Below are 25475 nucleotides of genomic sequence, written 5' to 3'. Positions count from 1 at the left end.
AAAATCACGGTGCCATTTATCTCCTGATGAAAACATTTTTTTGAAAAATGGAAGCTATGTTAAAAATAGAGGTTATTACTGAAATCTTATTTGAATTGATTATTTTTACTGTCGTTATCAGCTTTCCGGCTCTGAGGTGTTTATTTGCTTTACAACATTTTTCTAAATTAAGTGTAGACTCCGTTGGACAGAAATACTTTCTTAAAATATTTTCTTCTCTATCTCTATTCGTACCCTACATGACCTCTCTCCCCGTTCAGAACAGCTTTCTCTCTGTGGATGGCATGTTATCTCTGCTCTAGAGCAGGGGCATGGGAGAAAGAAAGCATGTTTAAAGTTCAGGTGATGGGGAATTATTGCATGAACGCGTGCATCCTGCAATGATCTTGTAGAACTAGGAGAGGTGACGGAGGGAGAGGGGATTCACACTGCTCCAGCTCCTGCTGGGGGCCAGGCCTGGTGTTAGGAGTTACCTTGTACTACGGTCATCACAACCTCTATGGGGATAGCTGTTGTTTCCCCATTTTTGCACACGAGGAACCTGAATCCCAGAGATGCTACGTTGATCTGCCCAAAGTCAGGACTCCAGCCCAAGTCCAGCTACTCCCAAAACCATATATTCTTTTTACAGTGCAGCTCCTGGATCTTGGTACTAGAATGGACCTTAGACATCATCTAGTTTAAGTCTCTCACTTTGTCAGGAAATAGAGGCTCAGAGTAGCAAGCAACTTACCCGAGACCATTCACCACTTAGTAGCATTCTTTTGTGCTGTAGTCAACACAAAGAATCTTATTAACTCTTTCTAAAATTATGTTTTTAATAAGCCCCAGTCTCCTTATCTTTATTTTTTTGTTTGACTTCAGATTCTATTTTTTTTAATATACAGTTTTTAAAGGTTACACTCCATTTACAGTTATTACATATGTTGGCTGTGTTCCCCGTGTTGTACAGTACGTCCTTGTAGCCTATCTTACACCCAAAATAGTTTGCAGCTCCCACTCCCCTGCCCTAAGTTGCCTCTCCCCACTGGTAACCACTAGTTTGTTCTCTATAGAGGTGATTCTGTGAAGGATGGAAGTAACAGAGCTTTTAAGGTACCTTTTTTACATAAAGGGAGGAGGCAACTGGAAACTACATATACAAACATGTATTTGTTTCCTGTAGCTGCTGTACCAAATTAACTCACACTTTGTGGCTTAAAACAATTGCAGTTTCTTTCTTACAGTTCTGGAAGTCAGAAACCTAAAATTAGGGTGTCAGCAGGGCTGCATTCCCTCTGGAGGTTTCAGGGGGAATCTGTTTCCTTGCATTTTCCAGCTCCTAGAGACCAACGGCATCCCTTAGCTCATCCCTTAGGCCTCTTCCCCCACATCAGTCCGACGCCCTCCCTCTGTCATCACATCCCCTACTGATCCTCCTGCCTCCCTCCTATAAAGCTGTTTTGATTGTATCAAGCCCACCAGACAATCCAGGATAATCCCCCCTTCTCAAGGGCTGTAACTTAATCACACCTGCAAAGTCCCTTTTAAGTAGCATATTCACAGGTTCCAGGGGTTAGTACAGGGACATCTTTGGGGGGATAGGGCTTTTTCTGTCCAACACACACACACATACACGCATGCACACACACATATGCCTGTGTGGGTATTTATGTATCACACATAAATTAAGACCCCTCTCATCCAGAATTATCTGGGAATTAGCCGTTCTGGATAAATTAGTTTTCTGTATCACTATGTGCAAATCATGTTTTAAAACTTTCTTAGTATATGGAAAATGTCTGAAATGTGCTGTCTTCCTGTCTTTGAAAACGGGATCCTCAGTATAATTTTCCCTCTCCTTGAGGAATTGAGGGCTACCATTGTAAAACATCAGTATTGAGCTGAGCTTCAAATACAGCGGTAAATGCAAGGGCAGGAACAACCCTGTGATAATGTTGGAAGGATCTACAAGGCCATAAAGAACATTGACTTTGCTTGGCGTGAGGTTACGGCTGTCACCATGAATGGGGTTTGGAAGAACCTTTGCCTGCAGTTTGTTCACGATTTTCGTGGATTTGAGAAGGTGGATAAGGAGTACAAAGAGGTCTTCAGCAACGTAGTGACCCTCAGCGAGAAGCCGGAGCTAGATCTGCAAGAGGACGACTTCATTGAACTCCTTGCTGTGCAACACAAGGAGCTTACTAATGAAGACCTGATGGAATTGGAGGCCCAGAGAAAGGATGAAGAGAGACAAGAGGAAGAAGAAGTAACTGAAGAACCGAAGGGATTCACGACGCAGGAAATGTCAAGGGAATTTTCTTTATATGAGGAGGCACTGTTAGTTCTTGAGGCACAGGATGTGAACGTAGAACGGTACACGAGGGTTGCAGCAGCTGCTCAGAATGCAATCCAGTGCTACTGTGTCATCTATGACGAGAAAAAAAGAGCTACTACCCAGACATCGCTGGATCGTTTTTTCAAGAGGGTGGATAGAATTGAATCCAGCAAGGACCCAGATCCTGTGCCATCAACGTCAGGCGTGAGTGACATTGCAGCTTGCCCTCCCTCCTGCTGCTGACGATTCTTCAGCTCTACCATCTCCCACCTCCTCTCCCTCCTCCAGTCAGTAACTCTTCCTGCTGTTCCCTCGATGCCAGCCCCTATATGCCAGCTACTGTACTGCACTACTGTTCTTTTCAAGGTACTGCACTGTTAGATTAAAAATGTTTTTTTTATTTTTTGTGTTTGTGTTTTATGTATTATTTGTTTGAAAAGTATTACAGCCTATTACAGTACAGTACTATACAGCCAATTGTGTTAGTTGGGTACCTAAGCTAACTTTATTGGATCTCCCAACGCATTCCGTTTGTATGTAAGGGACTTACTGTAATTAGAAATGGGCAAAAACATATACACATCCTCTCTCATGGAAGAAAGTATCCAGATAACAAATAATCACATGAAAAAGTGTTCAACATCATTAGCAGCTAAGGAAATGCAAATTAAAGCCTCAGTGAGGTATCACTAAACCCTATCGGAATGGCTAAAATAAAGCATGTTGATAGCACTAGATGCCAGCAAGGATGCGGAGAAACTGGATCACTCTGCTGGCGTGCATGTAAAATGGTACATCTGCTCTGGAAAGAAGTCTGGCAGTTTCTTATAAAGCTAAATATGAGCTTACCATACATCCCAACAATTTCACTCTTGGACATTTGTCCCAGAGAAATAAAAACTTATGTTCACACAAACACAGAGAAATGTTCATACCAGCTTTATTTGTAATAACTAAAAATGGGAAACCATCCATCTTCCTTCAGTGGGTAAATGGTTAAACAAACTTGTACATCCATATCGTGGATTACTACTCCACAGTAAAACAACCAAGTCTTGATACATGCAACAACTTAGGTGGATCACGAGAGTATTATGCAGAGTGAAAAGCATCCAATTTCAAGAAGTTACATCCTGTATGATTTCATTTATTTAGCATTCTTGAAATGACAGAATCATAGAGAGAGGAATAGAGTTGTGGTTGTTGGGAATTCAGAAGTGGGGGGAGGACTGTGGCTAGTGAAGGGTCTCACAAAGGACGTTTGTGATGGACTGTTCTGTGTCTTGACAGCGGTGGTGGGCACACAAATCTACCCGTGATACACTTGCATAGGAACACATGTATCCGTCAGTGCGTGTAAAACTGGTGAGGTATGGGAAGGTCAGCGGACTGTGTCGATATCACTCTCCTGTGATATTGGGGGAAAGTGGGGGAAGGATGTAGGTGATCTGTCTGTATTCTTTCCTACAACCGCATGTGAATCTGTACTTAGCTCAGAATTAAAAGTTTAAAAAAAAATAAAAGAACAGGCATTGAGGCTGAACGGGAGAGCATGGACTTCTGGATCAACAAGGTTGTGTTCAAATTCCGACTCCATCACTTAACCAGCTGTGGGACCATAAGCCAGTTCTTAACCTCTCTGTGCCTCAGTTTCTTCATTTTTTTTACCACAGTAAGTTTAGTGAACATTCATCATCTCATATAAACCCAAAATTAAAGAAATAGGGAAAAAAAATTTTATTAAAAATATGTATTTTTATTTTCATAAACCCTTAGGATTTGCCCTCTGAACCACTTTCATACATAACGAACAGCAGTGTTAATTATATTTACCATGTTGTACATTATGTCCCTAGTGCTTATGTATCTTACTGGGAGTGTGTGTCTTTTTTTTTTTTTTTTTTTTTTCTTTAATTTTTTTTGGCTGCCTTGGGTCTTCGTTGCTGCGCTCTGGCTTTCTCTAGTTGTGGCGAGCGGGGGCTACTCTTCGTTGCGGTGCACAGGCTTCTCATTGCAGTGGCTTCTCTTGTTGCGGAGCACAGGCTCTAGGCGCCTGGGCGTCAGTAGTTGTGGCACGTGGGCTCAGTAGTTGTGGCACGTGGGCTTAGTTGCTCTGTGGCATGTGGGATCTTCCCGGACTAGGGCTCGAACCCGTGTCCCCTGCATTGGCAGGCGGATTCTTAACCACTGCACCACCAGGAAAGTCCCTGGAAGTGTGTATCTTTTGACTGCCTTCATCCAGTTCCCCCTCTGCCCACAAATCTGATCCTTTTTCTGTGAGTTTGTTTTTGAAGTATAGTTGACGTACAACACTGTCTTAGTTCCAAATACACAATATAGTGATTCAGTATTTCTATACATTTCAAAATGATCACCACGATCAGTCTAGTTACAATATGTCACCATACAAAGGATATTACATTATTATTGACTATATTCCCCACACTGTACATTTCATACCTGTGACTCATTTATCTTGTAATTGCAAGTTTATCATGTATCTTTAATCTCCTTCACCAATTTCTCTCCTCTCCCCACCAACCTCCCTTCTGGCAACCACCTGTTTGTTCTCTGTATCTGTGACTGCTTCTGCTTAGTTAAGTTTGTTCATTTGTTTTGTTTTTTAGATTCTACATATAAGTGAAATCATACAGTATTTATCTTTCTCTGCCTGACTTATTTCACTTAGCATTATACCCTCTAGGTCCATCCATATTGTTGCAAATGGCAAGATTTCATTCTTTTTTATGGCTGAGTAATATTCCGGTGTGTGTGTGTGTGTGTGTGTGTGTGTGTGTGTGTGTGTGTGTGTGTGTACACTACATCTTTATTCATTCATTTATCGATGAACACTTATGTTGCTTCCATATCTTCTATTGTAAATAATACTGCCGTGAGCATAGGAGTGCATATATCTTTTCAAATTAGTGTTTTCGTCTTCTCTGGATAAATGCCCAGGAGTGGAATTGCTGGATCATATCATAGGAATATAAATTGGTGCTGCAACAATGGAAAACAGCATGGAGAGTCCTCAGTTTCTTTATTTAAAAAAATTATTTTTTGTTTTATTGAGATATAACTGACATATAACATTGTATTAATTTTAGGCGTACAACACACTCATTTGATATATGTATATATTTTGAAATAAGTACCACAGTAAGTTTAGTTAGCATCTACCGACCTCACATACTTACAGCTTCTTTTTAAAGTGAGTACAATAATAATACTTCCCTTCTTTAGTCATTTTGATGATTAACTGGCTCAGAGTAGTCTGAGCTAGGTTTTTCTCTTTTTTTACATTTTATTGGAGTAGAGTTGATTTACAATGTTGTGTTAGTTTCAGGTGTACAGCAAAGTGATTCAGTTATACATATATATACATATATCCATTCTTTTTCAGATTCTTTTCCCATATAGGTTATTACAGAGTATTGAGTAGAGTTCCCTGTGCTATACAGTAGGAGTTTGAGATTAACATATACACATTACTATATATAAAATAGGTAACCAGCAAGGATCTACTGTATAGCACAGGAAACTACTCAGATAGGTTTTTAAAATATGGTATTATGGACAAAAGCCACTTATCACGTACACTGGATCATAAAAGTATTTTGTCTTTTCATCTAGCACTTAAACAGCTAGGTACACTTAACTTCTCTGCAGAATTTTAATATCACAGGTATTCTCTATTTTATTAACTTCTGCTCATTCCTCTCTACTTTCATGGGATTTACTCTATTCTTTTTTCTTCCTTTGGACACAACTCAGGAAATGTCTTCCTTTTTAATATATGCATTTAAAACTGTAGATTTCTCTTTCATTAACCATTTTAGGCAAATCACAGATTTTGGTATTGGCAACCCAACATTTTCATTGTCACTCAGTTATAAACATAGCTGATTTTTTTTCTTTGATCCAAGAATTATTTGAAAATGTGTTTTTCAGTTTGCAAACATATGAAGGGGGACCTTAATAGTCTTAATAATTTTTGGAAATATGTTAAGCTTTCTTTGTGGCTTAACATGTGATCAGTTTTTATAAATGTTTCTTCTGTGCTTGGAAAAGAATAAGTATCCTTTAGTTGTTGAGCATGGAATTTCATCTTCATTCAGAACTTTGATTTTGTTAATTTGGCTTTTCTTATTTTCAGTATCCTTGCTATGTTTTGGTCTGGTTGACCAAATCTACCGCAGTGACAGTGTCCCTCTTTGACTGTAGATGTGTCATTTTCTCCTTATAATTCCTCCAACTTTTGCTTTTTATATTTTTGGCTACGTTGTTAGGTTTAATACATTCAGAATTGTTATGTTTTCCTTGTGAATTATTAATCTCATCATAATGCAGTTATTCTCTTTATTCATTTTTGCCTTAAATATATTTATATGTTTTGCCTTAAGCATGTATTTGATCTGATAGTAATATAGTCATTTAAGCTCTTTTTTAGTTAGTGTTTGCATAGTCTATGTGCCCAGGATTTAGAATTCTCAGGGGAAACACTTTTCTCCCAATTCCAGTGCCCAAGTTCTCTCTGGCTAGTGTCTTAACTCTCTCTCCCATGAGGCATTATCTTTTCAGGTTCAGTCATTTACTGAAAGACTAGTTGCTCAGGTGGCCTAATTTATGTAAGGGCTCTCAATTCCAAACCCTCGCCACCTACAGACCTAAGGTTTCATCTTCTTTCTCCATGAGGGCATCAAAACCCAAGCCCCACCCCTGGCAGCTACACTGTCAGCTCATGTGCTTGCTGTGATTTTTGGTTTTCAGTTCTGGCCTCTGGGGATGCCCCTTGCCCACTCAGCTATGCATTTTAAAGACCGTTAGTTATATTTTCTTCAACGCTCCTGGGTGTTTGGGTTGTGTGGGGTTGGCGGTGGGATCTCGAGGTTACGTGGTCTGGCGTATTGCTAACAGGGCAAGTGGTCATCTAGCCTGAGAGTGGTACCATGTTGTTGAACAGTTGTATTGATAGAAGGCTGGATCTGCCCTTTCTGACCTTGACGTCATACAAGTTCAGCAAATCTGACGTTTGAGTGGATACTGGATGCTCTGGTAGGGTGGCAGCACCTACAAAGATCTGCCATGTGTGTGTTTCTTGGTTCAGAGTCATTTTGAGCTTAGAGTACCAGAAGGACTGGTCTTGAGAACACCAAGGTTTTTTGAATATTCCAGCTTATAAATTTGAGAACATTTATAAACATGATATTAGTAAATAGCATTAAAATCTTGTTGTTTACATAAGACTTTTGTATTGATAAAACAGAATTTTATCAGAGTTACAAAACTGATGTGGACTTAACTTTTTCAATCAAAGTTCTTGAAAAATTTTTATAAGCATGTTTCAGAATTATGCCTAAGCAAAGTACAGTGGCGATCTAGCTATTATAGGTAGGCTGCACTAATATTACATTCAAAATACAGAATTTAAGGAGGAAACGGTTTGTAAATTATAACTAATACAGTTTTTCCATGAACTAAGTGTATTATTTACATACGTGCCCTAGTTCATGTTTTTAAACTGTAACATAGAATAATGTTTATTTCCTTTTTGTAGTATTGCTATGTTGGGGTTTTTTTTAATTTAATAATGTGCAAAATCCTTCAAATAACTGGAATCTAAGAAAAGTTTCCTTTGCAATTTTTATTTTTGAAAATGTCTTTCTTTGAACTTTTTTTTGAGCCTTGAGTTAGTTTTCCCCTACGAGCATTCCTGCAGTTTCACCAAGAGCAAATTCAGTCCCCAGAACATTCGTTAAGTGATTAGACTCTTCATCAAAAGCAGAATGTCATGATTTTGCCGCTGGAGTTTAGTCCTCTGTGCCCAGAATGAGAAGTTCTAAAATAATGATTTTGTTTATTGATTCTGCTCGTGTGCCGAAGGAACAATTAAGTATAGGGTCAACCAGTGACCCTTGGATTATTTTGTCTAATAAAAGGTGTGTCTACCAGTCAGAATGGCCATCGCCAAAAAGTCTACAAACAATAAATGCTGGCGAGGGTGTGGAGAAAAGGGAACCCTCCTACACTGTTGGTGAGAGTGTAAATTGGTTTAGCCACTATGGAGAACAGTGTGGAGGTTCCTTACAAAATTAAAAATAGAGCTACCATATGGTCCAGCAATCCCATACCTGGGCATATATCTGGAGAAAACCATAATTTGAAAAGATACATGCACCCCAGTGTTCATTGCAGCACTGTATACGATAGCCAGGACATGGGAGCAATCTAAATGTCCATCGACAGAGGAATGGATAAAGAAGATGTGGTATATATATATGTGTGTGTGTGTGTGTGTGTGTGTGTGTGTGTGTGTGTGTGTGTGTGTGTGTATACACACACACATACATATATACAATGGAATACTACTCAGCCACAAAAAAGAATGAAATAATGCCATTTGCAGGCACATGGATGGACCTAGAGATTATCATACTAAGTGAAGTCAGTCAGAAAGAGAAAGACAAGTATCATATGATATCACTCATATGTGGAATCTAATTTTAAAAATTGATACAAATGAACTTATTTACAACACAGAAACAGACTCACAGATTTCAAAAACAAACTTATGGTTACCAAAGGAGAAATGTGGGCAGGGAGGGATAAATCAGAAACTTGGGATTAACATACACACACTAATCTATTTAAAATAGATAACCAACAAGGACCTCTACTGTATAGCACACGGAGCTCTACTCAATATTCTGTGATAACCTACGTGGGTAAAGACTCTGAAAAAGAATGAATATATGTTTCAGTATAACTGATTCACTTCGCTGTGCACCTGAAACTAACACAACACTGTAAATCAACTATAATAAAATTTTATGAATAAATAAATGAAGAGCGTGTCTATTTATATCAACTTTGCATTTTCTTCTAGGTTACCTTCCGAACCAGAATTTATCACTGTAATATTAACAGCCAAGGCGTGATCTGTCTGGACATCCTGAAAGACAACTGGAGCCCGGCCCTCACCATTTCTAAAGTTCTCCTGTCCATCTGCTCTCTCCTTACAGACTGCAATCCCGGTAAGAGACTTGTGACCCAGTGTAGAACTGGAGCTACGCAAGGCTTGAACGTCAGACCTTAGTAGATTGTTTGCCACCGCCAATACTACCACTAGCACTATTATTTTTATTCTTATTGATCTTAAATTTTCATAGTTTGTAACTGCTTTCTTTTTCAATTCAGTCTGGTCATCGGTCTTTCGAGAACTTACTATTTGCCAAGAAGGAAAAAGCATAGTGTGATAAGCATGAATGAAAAATCATTTTCGATGGGGAAGTGCATTTAAGGAATGCATTACATTCTGCTTCCAAATAATAATAGAAGTTGAAATTGAATAGCTAGATGTTTAATTAGGTGCCTACCAGAAGATGTTCATTTGGGAAACGTGGGCTATTAAAATCTGACAGCCACCAAGCAGCACCACACAGACGTCACCATTTTCGCATCTCAATAATCATGCATCCTTACAAGCTATTAGGGCCAAAAAACTCCTGAACTAAGAAATACCCAAAAAGTCAACGAGGAGGTACAGCTTCCCAGGAAACCTGAAAAGAGCCTGTGGCCAAGCCCTTGAGGCTTTCTGGTATGCTTCATGCTGAAAATTCTTACTTCCTGTCTTCCTAGATGCGTCATTACGTGTCTTTGACCAGCTTCTTTTAACTAAAAGACTAACCAACTGCCAATTTTTTTACATATTTGGGTGTATTTTGGAAAATACAAAAATCCAAATGTTTTTCATTGGGGTTTTCACTGATGTTCTCAATGAGAAATTCTTCACTGAGTAGTTATTTAATAGTCTTAATGTTTTTTGAGATTCCATCTACCATGTTCAGGAATGAACTCACTAGATAAGCGAAGTTTTAGACAAGAGAGAAATGGCAAATGGGAATCGAGGTCTCTCTTAGGTCCCTGTCTGGTTAATAAAACGTGAAGAAATTATCATCTTTTCCATTTTTGTATGTTTGTTGTTTTTCAGTAGTAAAAATTTTTTTAGTGAAGGCATTTAAAAACAGAATCTAATTAAATTGTGATATATGTAGACTATATATAACAAATTAATGCTTTTAACACCAAAAAGAAAATAAAGTATAGTTGTGCAAGATCATTATAAAATATTTTTTAAATTAATTCATACTTCATGCCAGATTGTGAAGTTCAATCATGATGCACTAATTTAAAACTAAATGACAAATACTTTGTTTTTTCAGTCTCACTATTCCTATTTCAATCCCATTTGTCTCTGTGACGCTGTATAACCTCATTTGGAGGTCTTGTCTTAAAAAGGTTTTTTTTGTGTGTGATATTTCCTTTGGGAAATGTTGCAACGTGGGACTACATCTGCCTCCCCACTCTCCAAAAAGTACTTCTTCTGGGGTTTGCTGAAATTTGGAGAGGAGGGTTTTTTTTGTTTTTTAGAGAAAAAATTTATTTTGAGAGGTAAGTCACTTATTCAGGAAACTTTGGGTGTCAAGTTATCATGCCGTACACCTTAAACTCACATGTTATATGTCAGTTATAGCTCCATAAAACTGGGGAAAAAAGAAAGAAAGCAAAAAAAACTTTTGAGACTCTACTATTTATGAGGCACTTCTGAGCCTCACACAAGATGAATAAGAAGTCTTCACTTCTTATACATGGAGTAAGGTGTCACTTCACACTTAGAGAAAACTTGGTGCCGAGAGGCAGTCCTTACCCCAGAGAGAACCACGTGAGCTGAAATGGACCCGTCACCTGATTCTCTTCTCTATGGAGGTGACCCTGCTCTCCACCAGAGCCTTCTCTCAGCAGTCAAGAAGGGTTTCCGTTCCGTAAGTTAGAGTTTTTTCTGTGTCTCAGTAAATTAGAGACACATTCTGCAAAAAAAATAAAAAATCACCCCTGGCTAAAGCAAAATCACATAAATAGGATAAATAGATTTTGAAAATTATACTATGAATAGTAAGAAAAAAACCTAAAGCTAGTAATATTCCTTAAGTGTCACCAGCTAGAGATAGCCTATCTGGTATAAGAATAGAATACTATCTGTAAAATACATGGTAACAAACTAAATGTTCATACTTGAACACACATAAAAAAGGTTTCTAATCGGCACATCACTTACAGGTATGTTCACACTTCTAGGGTTTTTTTTTTTTTTTTTTTTTTTTTTTTTTTTTTTTCACTTCTAGGGTTTTAAACAAAGTTATCAAAAACAAGTCAAAGATGTCCATTGTTTTGTTCAGTGGATTTATTTCACACTGTTTTCTGGTACACTGCCTTCTAGTCTCTGTTGATTTTTCTCCCTAGATTTATGTTAAACTTCAATCTAACCTATTTTCAAACAATCACAAATGTAAGTTTGATAGACTATGAATAAAGATTTTCCTACACTAAATCTGCAGACCTATTTTAACACCAGAAATGCTGTCAGCTCAGAAGTAGGCTTTGCATGAAGACACAGATTTAACCAAGTTTATAAGGGCTCCCACTCTTGTTCCTACATGAACTGGGGTTTCTTTTTCATCTTCTTTCATATTTTTCTCATAATTTACATTTGTCTCTTTCAAGAATTTTTGGTCCATTCAGAAACAGATGTTTTGTGTTTCAGGGTGGGGCTACACACCCTTTCTTGCATGGTATTGATAGTCAGCAGATGTACATTTAAAAACCATCTCCACCGTTTATTACTTGTGTGACCTTGTACCAGCCATTTAACTTTCCTCACCCTCCATTCATTATATCAAACGGACATTATCCTCAGCTGTACCTAAATCACAGGATTCCTGTGAGTTTAAAATGAGATGGTGTATGTGAATGCCCTTTGTAAGCATAATGGATTTTCTTGATGTTATCTCTCAGAATATTTAGGACTCCAAATGGGCATCCATTCGATGTGATAAGTACCCACTCAGCTGCATTTAACTGAGAGAAGATAGTATTTTTTTTTAATTATATTGTCAACTAATTTATTTATTTATTTATTTATTTGTGGCTGTGTTGGGTCTTCGTTTCTGTGCGAGGGCTTTCTCCAGTTGCGGCAAGCGGGGGCCACTCTTCATCGCGGTGTGCGGGCCTCGCACTATCGCGGCCTCTCTTGTTGCGGAGCGCAGGCTCAGTAGTTGTGGCTCACGGGCCTAGTTGCTCCGCGGCATGTGGGATCTTCCCAGACCAGGACTCGAACCCATGTCCCCTGCATCGGCAGGCAGACTCTCAACCACTGCGCCACCAGGGAAGCCCTAGAAGATAGTATTAAATAATCTCTAACAAACACCACCTCCTCGGCATGGGCCCTCTTGGATTTTTTAATCTGAAAAAAAGCCTAATCCTGAGTTAGTAGTGCCGAGACTATATTATCTCTTGGGAAGGATTATCCGTCAGGTGGCAGATGTCCAACCGTTACCAGCCAGTTGACAGGTGCACCACGGGTAACTATTCTGTTCCCAGCAGGTCTGTTCTAGGCAGGTCTCCCTGTTCACACTTCACAGGGGTGTTTATTGGGCCCGCTGTGACACTCTGCTTTGTCAGGCATAGCTGGCTGCCAGAGTATGGCTGTGACACACTGCTGGGGGCAAAGGGACAGCCAGAGGAGTGGAGGTTGATGAGCTCAAAAGGTCAGCACCAGCCTCCCAGATCCTCTGACTGTGGTCCTGCTTGGTGAACATGATTTAATCCATGAATTGCTGAAGTTTACAGTAGTAAACACATTTCCATCTTTCATGGAAGAGCTCCTATTTGTAAACAGTCTCAAGCGTATATAGAATTTAAGCTCTGTTCTATTTAATGTCATCTTTCAAAGTTTGTTTTTGCTGTTTTGTGGTCGCCTTTTCAAACTCTTAGCTGTTTTAGCATATTCTTTATATGAAATCTGTTGATTTATTATTTAAAATCTGCCTATATGACGGTCTTCAGGCCTCTAAATAATGGGTATTTTCCCTCATACAAAATGAACTATCCTGAGAACACTGGCAGTTATGAGATAAAATTAGGTCAACAGTTTTCCTGTCCCAAATGCTTTATCCACAGAGTAATGTCCAGAAATATCACTAATTTTTTTTCATAAATCTGCGTATCATCTGGCATCATTAATCTCAGTTCTGTCTGCTCTACTACTGCTGCTTTCTAAAGTGTTACGAACTTGTTTGATTCTTTTGTTGTGGTGGTGGTTCCCTAAGTGCTGAAATGGAAGATGTTGGCATTTCATAATATGGGGAAATTCTGAAAAGACAACTTGGTGGTTATAAACTTTTTTGTTCCACACTCTCAGTTCCTTTGTACCTAAGCCTCTATTTCTGTGGTGTGTTCTTAATAGAACCATCCAGGCGCACCACTTCTCAGGCAGGCAGGACGCCCCAGGCCAGGTCACTTGAAGATGCTCTGAGCACACCCACAACCGGCACCCTCCTCCCCTCCCCCCATCATCTGCCACATGAAATCAAGGATCGGTTACTCCCAGTCTCAGATTTATGCAGATCTTTATTAGAACAACAAGTGGAGCCAAGAATGGCAGCTAGTTAACCCTCCGCCTTACACAGCGATTAAGCCAAGGGCGCACGCAGCTGCAGCTTCCCTGGTGAGAGTTCCGTTCTTCCCAGATGCAGCAAACGGAGGGAAGAATCTGCTCCCCGGGACCCTTTGATAGGGTTCAAATGGCCTCCTCCTTTCCCAGCATCACAGCCCTTAGCTCCAGATCTCTTATGGCCTGTTTTTAAACAACTAATACAATCCTTATCCACCAATTGTCTCAGATACATTAACTTTGATTGTTAACCAATTGCTTGTCTTTGCCCTGGTTATGATTCCGTAGTAAATCGTGTTACTGTTAAATATTAAACTTTTTGATAGTGACTGCTGAGGGGTGGGGACCATAAAATAGGATTAATTATTTCAACACAGATGTATCTGTGTGGATTATTTACACTAAGTTCGTGAGCTCTTAGGCTGATGCAAGGTACATAAATGGAATTTAAGAGAATGCCGTTGCTTACAACAGCAGCGCAAACCTTGCTTCCACATACCCCATTCTACTCCTACACTTGAGAACTGGCAGAGAACAATTTATTTAACTGAAATTTAGGGAAAGCTGTAAAAGTGATAAGCCTACCTGTTTTCAAAGCAGGCTGTCTTAACAGGAATGCAAAAAAAAAAAGTTGATTTTTCTAGAACAGACATTACAGATGGCTACGTAGACATCAGATATCTTCTGATACCTATGACTTTTTTTTTAAGTGAGAAACTTATAATGTAGAAATACACGGTACCACATACAGCTAACTTCAGGCTGTTTTCCTTGTTTGTGAAGAATTGGCTTCTCTTCTAGAATATTACATGTTGAATTCCAAAAGCCATTCCAATCAGTACTTCCAAATATAGATGTAAATAAACTATAATTTGTAGTCATTTATCTTCCCTGACACCTTATACGAGAAAGAGAAAGCTGTAGTTATATGTAGTTAATTAACCTACCTGGTATTTTAAATACCAGGAGTTAAATGGAGACCAAAAAAATGTATAAAGGGCTTTGGGTTCTGGCTCAGTGTTCGCTGTAGACACCTGGGGTCACTTGCCCCTCTTGCCCCATCGGTGCCCATAAGCTTACTCAGATCAATTTGGAAATATGCTGTCTAGGGTGTGGAGGTTCTTGAAGAACTGAGGCTTCATTGAGAAGGATGAATAAAACCAGGGAATATGCATCATTAAAGAAAATGATGTTTCAGTTTTGTGAATGAAAGAAGTTTCACAGAAATTATTCCATACCATCATAAATTAGGTTAAAAAAAACCAGAAAATAGAAATTCTGAGATATTCACCTTGACCTATATATTTATAATTGTGACTCTTGAATGCTATTAAAAGGATTGTTTCCCTACCTTGTCACTCTGTAAAAAGAAACCCTTTATAGTTATCTTACAAGGTATACTGGTATATAATAATGAAACTGAAAGATCCAGTTGTAACATTTTGTCAAAGGATGATCTTCTAGGAAATATAGAATGATAAAGGAAACTTACAATTACCTGATCATGGGTTCAGACTTTGGATTGCCATGTAGTGAAACAAGGGAAAAGGATTCCTCTTTGAGACAGAGTTGCCAGGTAAGGATTGGGGGCTTTAGTGTGTAGGTGAGAGACAGAGGTGCAAGTGTCCTAACCAGCCTTTGGTGTTTCTATTGATACTTCATGTAGGCGAGTCTTTTTTTTTTTTTTTTTTTTTTTCTGGCCGTAGACATAAAATAAACTTTATTTTTAGAGCAGTTTTAGTTTTACAGCAAAATCGAGCAGCAAGTACGAAGTGTTTTCATATCCTCACACCCACAGCCTCCTCCACTGTCAGCATCCTGCACCAGAGTGTACATTTGTTACAGTCAGTGGACCTGCATATAGGGTTATCCCTCAGTGTGCGTAGATAACGTTAGAGCTCACTTCTGGTGTTGTACCCTGTACGGGTTATGTCAAATGCATGATGATATGTACTATTACAGCACCATACAGAATAGCTTCACCGCCTCCATGCTCCACCTGGTCATCCCTTTCTCATCCCTAACCCCCAGCAACCACTGATCTTTTTCCTGTGTCCATAGTTTTGCCTTTTCCAGAAGGTCATATGTTGGAATCGTACAGTATTTACCTTTTCAGATCGGCTTCTTTCAATTAGTAATATGCATTTAAGTTTGCTCCATGTCTTCTCATGGCTTGATGGCGCGTTTCTTTTTAGCTCTGAAAAATATTCCATCGTGCGGTTGTAGCACACTTTATCCATTCACCTACTAAAGGACACCTGGGCTCTCTGTTATTTTCCATGGATCTATTTATCTATTCTTTCACAGTGCCACACTGTTTTGATTACTGTAGCTTTATAGTAAATTTTGAAGTTGGAAAGTGTCTGTCCTGTGACTTTGCTCTTTTTCTTTAATATTGTGTTGGCTATTCTGGGTCTTTTGACTCTCCATATACTTTAGATTCAGTTTGTCGATATCCACAAAATATTGATAACTTGCTGGGATTTTGATTGGGATTGTGTTGAATCTATAGGTCAAGTTGTGAAGAACTAGCATCTCGACACATTGAGCCTTTCTATCCATAACACAGAATAGCTCCATTTATTTAGTTCTTTTTTGATATCTTTAATTAGAGTTTTGTAGTTTTCCTCGTATAGATCTTGTATACATTTTGTTAGATTCATACCTAAGTATTTCCTTTTATCGGGTGCTAATGTAAATGATACGGTGTTTTTAATTACAAATTCTACTTGTTCATTACTGGAATATAGGAAAGTAATTGATTTTTGTACATCAACTTTGTGTCCAGTAGCATTGTTATAATTACTTATTATTTCTAGGAGAATTTTTTTGTCTCTCAGATTTTCTACCTAGACAGTCATGTCATCTGTGAAAAAATACAGTTTTATTTCTTCCTTCCTAATCCACATACTATTTTTTTTCATTTTCTTCTTTCCTTCTTCTTAGTTAGGACTCCCAGTGTAATGTTGAAAAGGAATAATGAGAGGGGACATTTTTGCCTCTTTCCTGACCTTGGTGAGAAAATGAAAACTTCCTCACCATTAAGTATGATGATTGCTGTAGGTTTTTTTGTAGATTCTTAAAATCAAGTTGAGGAAGTTTCCCCTCTATTTCTAGTTTGCTGAGGGTTTTTTTCATGAATGGGTGTTGGATTTTGTCAGATGTTTTTTCTGCATCTATTGATATAATCATATGATTTTTCTTTGTTAGCCTATTGATGTGATGGTTTTACATTAATCCATTTTGGAATATTGAACCAGTCTTACATACCTGGGGTAAATCCCACTTGGTGGTGATGTATAATTCTTCTTATATATTGTTGCTAATATTTTGTTGAGGATTTTTGCATCAGTGTTGATGAGAGATATTGGTCTGTAGTTTCCTTTTCTTTTAATGTCCTTGTCTGGTTTTAGTATTAGGGTAATGCTGGCCTCAGAATGAGTTAGGAAGTATTCCCTCTGCTTCTATTTTCTGGAAGAGATTGTAGAGAATCGTTACAATTTCTTCCTTAAATATTTGGTAGAATTCATCAGTAAACCCATATGGGCCTAGTGCTTTGTGTTTTGGAAGGTTATTAATTACTGGTTCAATTTCTTTAACAGGTATAGGCTGTAGGCAAGTCTTTATCTAACATAACCATCACTTTGCTATCTTTCCTGAACAGCCAGTGTGTCTAGGTTAAAAAGAACATTAGCTGCTTATTATTCTTTTGATAGATCATTGTCCAGAAATGCTGACCTCCAAAAGCTTTGTTGCTTTCATAGTTAAATATATCTCCTTAGTAGGTTTGGTTCTTTTAAAGATGGTAAAAACTAGACTGTACCATATTTGTTGATATATGGGATGAGATGCACTTAAAACGTGCCCATAAAGTTTCACCTTCATAACTTAAGAAAAGGGCCGTTGGGGAAATTGCTCCCAGTGGTAAGTTTGAAAATACAGCCTTGGATTTATCACCCTCCTGTTTCTTTTTCTGGCTTCCATTTCCTTACCTCTGACCTAGGGAATAGCTGTGACCAGGGAAGAGCTGTGCTCTGGCGTTCCTAAAGCAGGAAGATGAATCCCGGGGTCGCAACTGCAATTCCGCTCTCTATTTAACCATTATGGAGTTGTCCACTCATCCTTTGTAAGGATTCTGATTGGTGTGTCCCATGACAGCGTGTACGGTAAAAATCTCACCATTTCAGTATAATTAAGAAAAGGTCAGCCTGATTAGTTAGTTTTTAATGAATTGTAGGAAATTTTAAATGAGCGAAGACCCAGTACTTTTAAGCACATATAGGGAACATTAGTAAAATGTTTAGACTGGATGCCCTGTAGACTCTGCTTTACCAAGGAAAGGGGTGAAAGTGGGTTTTTCACGTTCAGAAAGATAGAGAAAATGGTTATAATGAACCCTAATATATCCCTCACCTAATACAGATTCAAAACTTACCTTTATTTAGGGTTGAGGTATTATTACAGGTTAGCAAGTGCTCTTTTAGACAGGCTAACTAGTCTCAGATAATATTGCTTTCCACCATTCATTTTCACGGCAACCCTTTTTAAAAGGGATGAAACAGTCAACTTCAGAACGGGTTGTTGCCTCACAATTATTATTAATATTCGTTACTGAAGGGTGCAATGTGTGTTGCTGTGGACAGTAGGCCACTGAGTGAAGTCTTGTTTTTTTAAGGAGAAATGACGATAAACTATTTAAGTAACACATGTTTGAAATCGTTACCATGCACTGTAGTGTTTTAATATGGAAACTTTAGAATTCTGAAACATAATAAAACACCTCTAATTGTCCAGAAATGTACTTGTGTGGACAAAACATTGGATGATTAACAGTTTGCCTTTTTAATTTGGATATTTGAGATCGTATTGTCTGGGGAGAAATATCATAATTATGGGAATTTGAAGAGTTAATGTAACCCTACCAATGTCTGGCACCCTTAACAGATCAGCAGTCATCTTTACTTTTCCTTATTTTCTAACTCAGCCTTCCGTTCAAAATTGGGCCTGGGAAGGGGCTGTCAGTAACAGCACGTGCAATAACTCTTATATTAAAAAGAAGATGCTTCTAAAATGTCAGACTAATTATTCCTACCCAACAGCAATGACTTCTTTCTCTTTTTCTTCTCTTTCTGTTTGTCCTTTAAGAGATCCTGGAGCCTCATGCTTATTATGGGTGTTGAATTTCTGGTTGTGTCATGTTGGTGAAGAATCCTGTACTAAGCAGTACAGGACTTCCTTTAAACCACAGGCATATGTCTTTCCACGACAGGTGTGTTCCTGGGAAAAAATTATAAATCAAAATATTTTTGGTGTATTTGGAGAACTTTTCTGCTGCAGAGTAGCCTGTGGAGGAGCCAAATTAAGCACTTTTAAACTTGAGTAATGAACGCCCCCATTTGTTCTTTCTTAAAAATGCAAGAGTTTTTTCCCCCTAATTCAGCACTGCCTTTCCTTTGAGGGCATTTCCCCAAATTAGTCGCATTGTTTGTGATATTCAGGTGCCTAGGCCAGCTGACAGAAGCCTGCCAGCCGTGTGCCCGGTGGGCAAGCATGTAGGTAGGACCTTCTGGGGGGACTTCACATCAGTGAAGAGCTTCGTGGCCACACCTTACCCCGGCGACTGACTTTTTTGTGCAGACTGGCTCCCGTGATGGAAACATGTTCATCCACAGTCTAATTCAAATACATGAGGGAAATTAGGATAAATGGAGACGTAGAGGACATGTCTTTACAGTATATTGAGCTTTGGATGCCAGCGTTAGGTTCTTAGAAGAAAAACTCTAGAAAAAGCACTCAGCTACAGTGCGTGAATAAATAACCCTGCTTCACTCGGGCAACGACACATAAGAGTACCAGCCGCCCCTGGTCCTCTGCAGAAGGGTGCATTTACCTGAGGAATGTGTACGGTTTTTATCTAGGCAAGGGCCACATAGGGCTGGTGTACAGTAACTTCAGCCTTATCCGGAATAGTTTTGAGCCTGCAGAGAAGGCTTTCAATGGAGTTACATTGAAAATACTGTGGAGAGGGAATTCCCTGGCAGTCTGCGGTTAGGACGCTGAGCTTCCGCCGCAGGGGGCCCGGGGGTCAGTCCCTGGTTGGGGGCACTAAAATTCCTCAAGCCACGTGGCGTGGCCAAAAAACAAAACAAAAACAAACCAACACAAATATACTGTGGGTAGCTTAGAGTTGGGATTCATCACATCTGAGTTCAAAATAGCCTGTGTCTAGTTCGGTAAAAGTTTTTGAGTGAAAGATTACTGTTCGTGGGAGGGTTTTGTTTGCTTGTTTGTTTAATTCTCTGGAAAAGTGATTTAAAGTCGCAGTTATTCTAACCAGGCAAAGAAGCCTTTGATTTACATGCGAGAGTTGCGTTTGGGGAACTCAGTTCTAGCCATGGGTGTATTCATAGTGTTCATCGTGGAAGAGGGTATCTAAGGTGAAAAAAAAGGGGGGTTCTAGATGCATGTACTCCTTGATTATGTATCTGTAGTGGCTTTTTCTTTTTTCAAGTAGAAATATCTTTAGTGTATTTTCTTGTAAAAATAATGCATGCTTATTAATTTTTTCTTAAATCAACTGTCCTTTAAAGGTAAGTATTTAAGTTTCCTTTGAGGCTCTTTGGTCTGCAAACTCCAGTTCAGTGGGACTCAGCAAAGTGTATTTGTCAGTTAAATTTGTCTCATTATAATGTGGTGTAGATTTAGACTCACTGACGTCAACTTTTTAGCCCTGGCTTTGACCCACTTCTGCTTAGCATTCCCTGTGCATATTTTCTTATCTCTTAATTAATATAAATCTAGACATGGATTAGCTGTTGCTACATGTTTTGTTATAAAGTCATCTATTGCTGTCCCTGCAATAATAACCTGTAATTTATTGGTTTGGAATTTGATCTCATTAAAAAGTTGCTGTATATATTAACTCATGATGGAAATTCTCTTCGATCTACTTTTTAGAAAATGTCACTTGGGGGTTTTCCTTTTTAGAAATCAGCAGTGATCTATTTTTTCTTTAGAGAAACACGGAGGGAATGATGGGGTGGTCTGAATCAGTACTTATCCATTTCTACACTCTCCCCAAACTGAAGTCTTCCTCCACTAAAATCAATTAATGAATGTATTTCTTAGTGTCAGAATTTAGTAAATTGTCTGTTTTTGAGGTGTTTTTCTCCCCATAAATTGTCTTCAAATCTTTAACATCTGATGCTCTTTTGGGAATTGGGTAAAGCTGTTGAAATATCTGTTCTGTCCTTGTCAGTAAAAGGCTCTGAAAACACAAATAAGAAATTGAAAAGTGAAGCAGACCCTCAGTATAAACAAACACCATCTTTACTCGCATGGAAATGTGTCTTTTACTCAGAACTCTTTAGCCAAAGAATGATTTAAAGACTATCTTTCCTTTACTTGAGGAATTTCTGAAGAGTCGAGAACATTTAGGCTAGATCTTAATTAACTTTTTCTTTATTATTGCTTAAATGAAGGTCATTTAAAGATGAAGATTACAGTGGTGGAAAAAGGGCTCATTAATTCTCCTGAACCTAGAGTAGAGCAAGATTTGTTTTAAATGATAGGGAAGGAATTATGCAAGACTTGTATATTTTAGGTCAAAGGTCTTTCCTATTCCCCTAGATAACCTCTCCCAGTGGGTTTTTGTTTTGTTTTGTTTTTTACAGTTTAGGACCAGTAATAAGTTTCTCACTCTTTAAAATGAGCCCTCTGTGCTTCTGTGCTCCCGTCTTTTTTTACTTTGGTCGTGAGGTAGCACAGCACTGATTTAATGCTTAGTCACCATCACTCCATTAACCCTTATAATGAATATGCATACTAGTTATACGTGCTGCTTTTCTGTACCTCTGTCCATGTTCTTCATTATGACTTACTCTGTTTCTGTTGTAATCATTTTATTGAGCGTAAGTATTGATATTTTATTGCAAATCGTTTGACTCTTTTTGGGCAGAGTAAGGCATATATAAGAGATTGAAGTCCTGCTGTGGTGGGTTCAAGGGGAACATTTCATAACGACCCAGCACTCGCTGTTTGGCTTTATTTACAGCTTCAGTCAGGAGAAACATAACTGCGTCAGGCTCCGCTCAGTGGTTTCGTTCCAACAACGAGAGGTATTTTTTTCTGTCTGTTGTCCAGCTGTCCTGTGGTCTCTGGGTCTCCACACACACGGAAAGGTACCTGCTCTTAATCCCAGGCAAGGATTTGCCCCTGGTGTCTTTTCTATCACTTAGAATATGTAGAAATGATGAGATGATGACGGAGCTGGGAATAGTCTGTGTAATTCTCTTAGATCTTCACTATATGCCACTCTTTTCTTTTTTGGCTGCACCTCGCAGCCTATGGGATCTTGGTTCCCTGACCAGGGATTAGACCCACGCCTCCTGCATTGGAAGGCAAAGTCTTAACCACTGGACCACCAGGGAAGTCCCTGAGTTATGGGGTGTTGTTGTTTTTGGTTTTTTTTCTATATGCCTCTTTTGAACCTCCAAGTGCTATTTCTTGGTTGGTTAATTTCTTTTGCAATTTAGACTTCTCTCCCCATTCAGTCCATATCTGTAATGTCATGGTTTGTTAATACTTGTTGTTGGTTGATGGGATCATTCTAACATTTATTGTCAGAAACACCTCTACCTGGTTTACAAATGACATAGCATGGATTTTACCTACTGTAAATTTTAAAAGCGGATACATTTTGAAAATGTGATAACAGCATGAAACACCTCCAGGATGTTGACTGTCCCCCCACCCCTGCCTCCCCCACTCGGAAGGACCCCTCAGCCCAGAGGCCATGGGCCCCTGATAGCTTTTCTCTCGGCCCAAGTCCCCGTGTGGCTGTCACATTCCCCGTTCAGGTGACCCTTCCAGGAGGACCACCTCTGAGATCGCTGACACCACCCCAGCGCACCGGGGAGGCCCCTCTGTGATCACACTGGCTGTTAAAGAGTCTTTATGCACAGAAGACTTGTTGATGAGGCAGCTCTGCGAGAAGGCTGGAGGGAAGAGTGATGCTTTTGAGAGAGAGCCCTAGACCCCCTCCTCCTGCAAATAGAAGCAGCCAGTGTCCGGTGAGCCACACTCCCACAGCGGCCTGTTCATCACCGCCTTCGGAAGAGCGCCCCTTTCAGGGATCCTAGCAGACAAAGCGGTCGAGGAAGAGAACGGACCACATCAGAGGTCATCCAAAAAGTAGTATAACCCAGATCATCTTTTGAAAGAGACACATGCTGGAGCTTCACAAATGCTTTCTTACTCCCCTTTGACCCGCCCTCATTAGCCCAGGGACTCTGCTGTGCGTTACTTCCTGGGCTTCGTGATATAAAAACAGAGCACCTCTGCCCAAAGCCCACCTGCGCCCCAGGCTCTGATTTGACTCCTCACTCAAGCGTGAAGGGCCCCCCTATCCTCCGAAGCAATCACTGAGCTGGATGCAGGGCAAAGTGAAGGGGACCAGCACATGCTTATTTCTTTAGCACAGAGCTTTGTGGTGGGTGTCTCCTTGGTTGTTCCTTCTCCTTTCTGCCTTTTCCTACTAGGCGGTCTCTTCTCTCTTATATGTATTTCCGACCTCTTGGTTTTTCTGCTGATTCTTCTCTTTTTCTTTTCTTTTTTTATCCCTGTTGGTCACCTGCTGCTCTCCCTCTTTTTTTTAAATTGAAGTAGAGTACATTTACAATGTTAGTTTCAGGTGTACAACATAATGATTCAATATTTTTATAAATTATACTTCATTTAAAATTATTACAAACTATTGGCTATATTCCCCATGCTGTACAGTATATCCTTGTAGCGTGTCTATTTTATACATAGTCATTTGTATCTCGTAACCCCTTCCCTTTTCTTGCCCCTCCGTCATCCCTCTCCCCACTGGTAACCACTGGTTTGTTCTCCATATCTGTGAGTCTGTTTCTGTTCTATTATATTCGTTTGTTTTTTTCTTTTCTAGATTCCACATGTAAGTGAAAACATACGGTATTTGTCTTTCTCTGTCTGACTGACTTCACTAAGTATAGTATTCTCTAGGTCCATACATGTTGCTGCAAATGGCAGAATTTCACTCTTTTTTATGGCTGAGTAAGGCTTCATCGTATACATATACCACATCTTCTTTATCCATTTATCTGTTGATGGACACTTAGGTTGCTTCTATATTTTGGCTATTGTGAACACGCTCTTATAAACATTGGGGTGCGTGTATCTTTTTGAATTAGTGTTTTCATTTGCTTTGGATATATACCCAGGAGTGGAATTGTTGGGTCACATGGTAGTTCTGTTTTTAATTTTTTTAGAAACCTCCATACTGTTTTCAGTAGTGGCTGCACCAACTTACATTCCCCTAGGGTTCCCCTTTCTCCACATCCTCACCAACATTTGTTATTTGGTATCTTTCTGATGATGGACATGCTGATAGGTGTGAGGTGATATCTCATTGTAGTTTTGATTTGCGTTTCCCTGATGATCAGTGATGTTGAGCACCTTTTCATGTGCCTCTTAGCCATCTGTATGTCTTCTTTGGAAAAATGTCTACTCAGGTCTTCTGCCCGTTTTTTAATCAGGTTGTTTGTTTTTTGATATTGAATTATATGAGCTCTTTACATATTTTTCATATTAACCCCTTATGAGATGTATCATTCGCAAATATCTTCTCCCATTCAGTAGGTTGTCTTTTCATTTTGCTGATGGTTTCCTTCACTGTGCGAAAGCTTTTAAGTTTAATTAGGTCCCATTTGTTTATTTTTGCTTTTATTTCCCTTCTCTGAGGAGGCAGGTCCAAAAAAATATTGCTTAGACTTATGTCAAAGAGTGCATTGCCTATGTTCTCTTCTAGGAGTTTTATAGTTTCCTGTCTTACATTTAGGCCTTTAATCCATTTTGAGCTTATTTTTGTATATGGTGTGAGAAAATGTTCTAGTTTCATTCTTTTCCATGTAGCTGTCCAGTTTTCCAAGCACCACTTATTGAAGAGACTGTCTTTTCCCCGCGCTGCTCCTCCCCTTAACTTTTTTAACCTTTCTTTCACCCAGCAAAATGTTAATTAAAAAAAAGAAGAAATGGAATGAAAAAAGAAGGAAATCCAAACTACCTTTTTGATTTATTTTTGTTTTGAAAGAGCTTTATTTATTAGTATCTCTATAACCAGATGACTTAGCTTGTAGTGTCTGTTGGCCTAGGGTAACCTTGGAATATTCCATTTCACTTCGTGTGCCAAGTGGTGACTCTTGTTCTTCTGGTATGCCAGGGCAGGAGTGGCCCGACAGCTCTCAAAAGGGCTATCGTGTCAAGTCTGAAACTGGGGCTGAGCACTGTGAGTGGTGTCAGAGCGGGCGCCGTTCGCAGCCAGTACATACCTTTTTAATACCATGGCCTCTTTCTCCAGCTAACCAGCTTCTTTTTATATTCTAGTCTGGAAAATATATTAAATACAAAGTCCTATGCTCTGTAAGTACCACTGCCAAAGCAGTTTCATGCACATAGCACAATGATCTCATTTTGATGTTCTTAACATCTTTGTCCTGTGTGTGGATGGCATGTTTGAGCACAATGAAGGTTATACTTTGCCATGTTAAAAAATATATTAAGTCAAAGGAACCAGATTATACCGAGTTTTGAAGGTGTCAGGAAAACAAGAGTGTTGCCCACCTCTTT

General features: G+C 39.1%; 1 protein-coding gene across 6 annotated transcripts in view; it reads left to right on the top strand.

The window, feature by feature from the left end:
* UBE2E2 (ubiquitin conjugating enzyme E2 E2) overlaps positions 1 to 25475 on the top strand; it is a 358295-nt gene that overhangs the window by 299249 nt on the left and 33571 nt on the right. For all 6 annotated transcript variants that reach the window (XM_082460779.1, XM_082460778.1, XM_082460782.1 and 3 more), the window contains exon 5: positions 9204 to 9351. In XM_082460779.1, the coding sequence (XP_082316905.1) occupies positions 9204 to 9351 (148 nt within the window). The remainder of the gene's footprint in view (positions 1 to 9203; positions 9352 to 25475) is intronic.

Source organism: Balaenoptera physalus, assembly GCF_965194825.1.
Source record: "Balaenoptera physalus genome assembly, chromosome: 4".
Classification (NCBI taxonomy): domain Eukaryota; kingdom Metazoa; phylum Chordata; class Mammalia; order Artiodactyla; family Balaenopteridae; genus Balaenoptera; species Balaenoptera physalus.
This window is presented reverse-complemented; position numbering and strand designations above follow the sequence as displayed.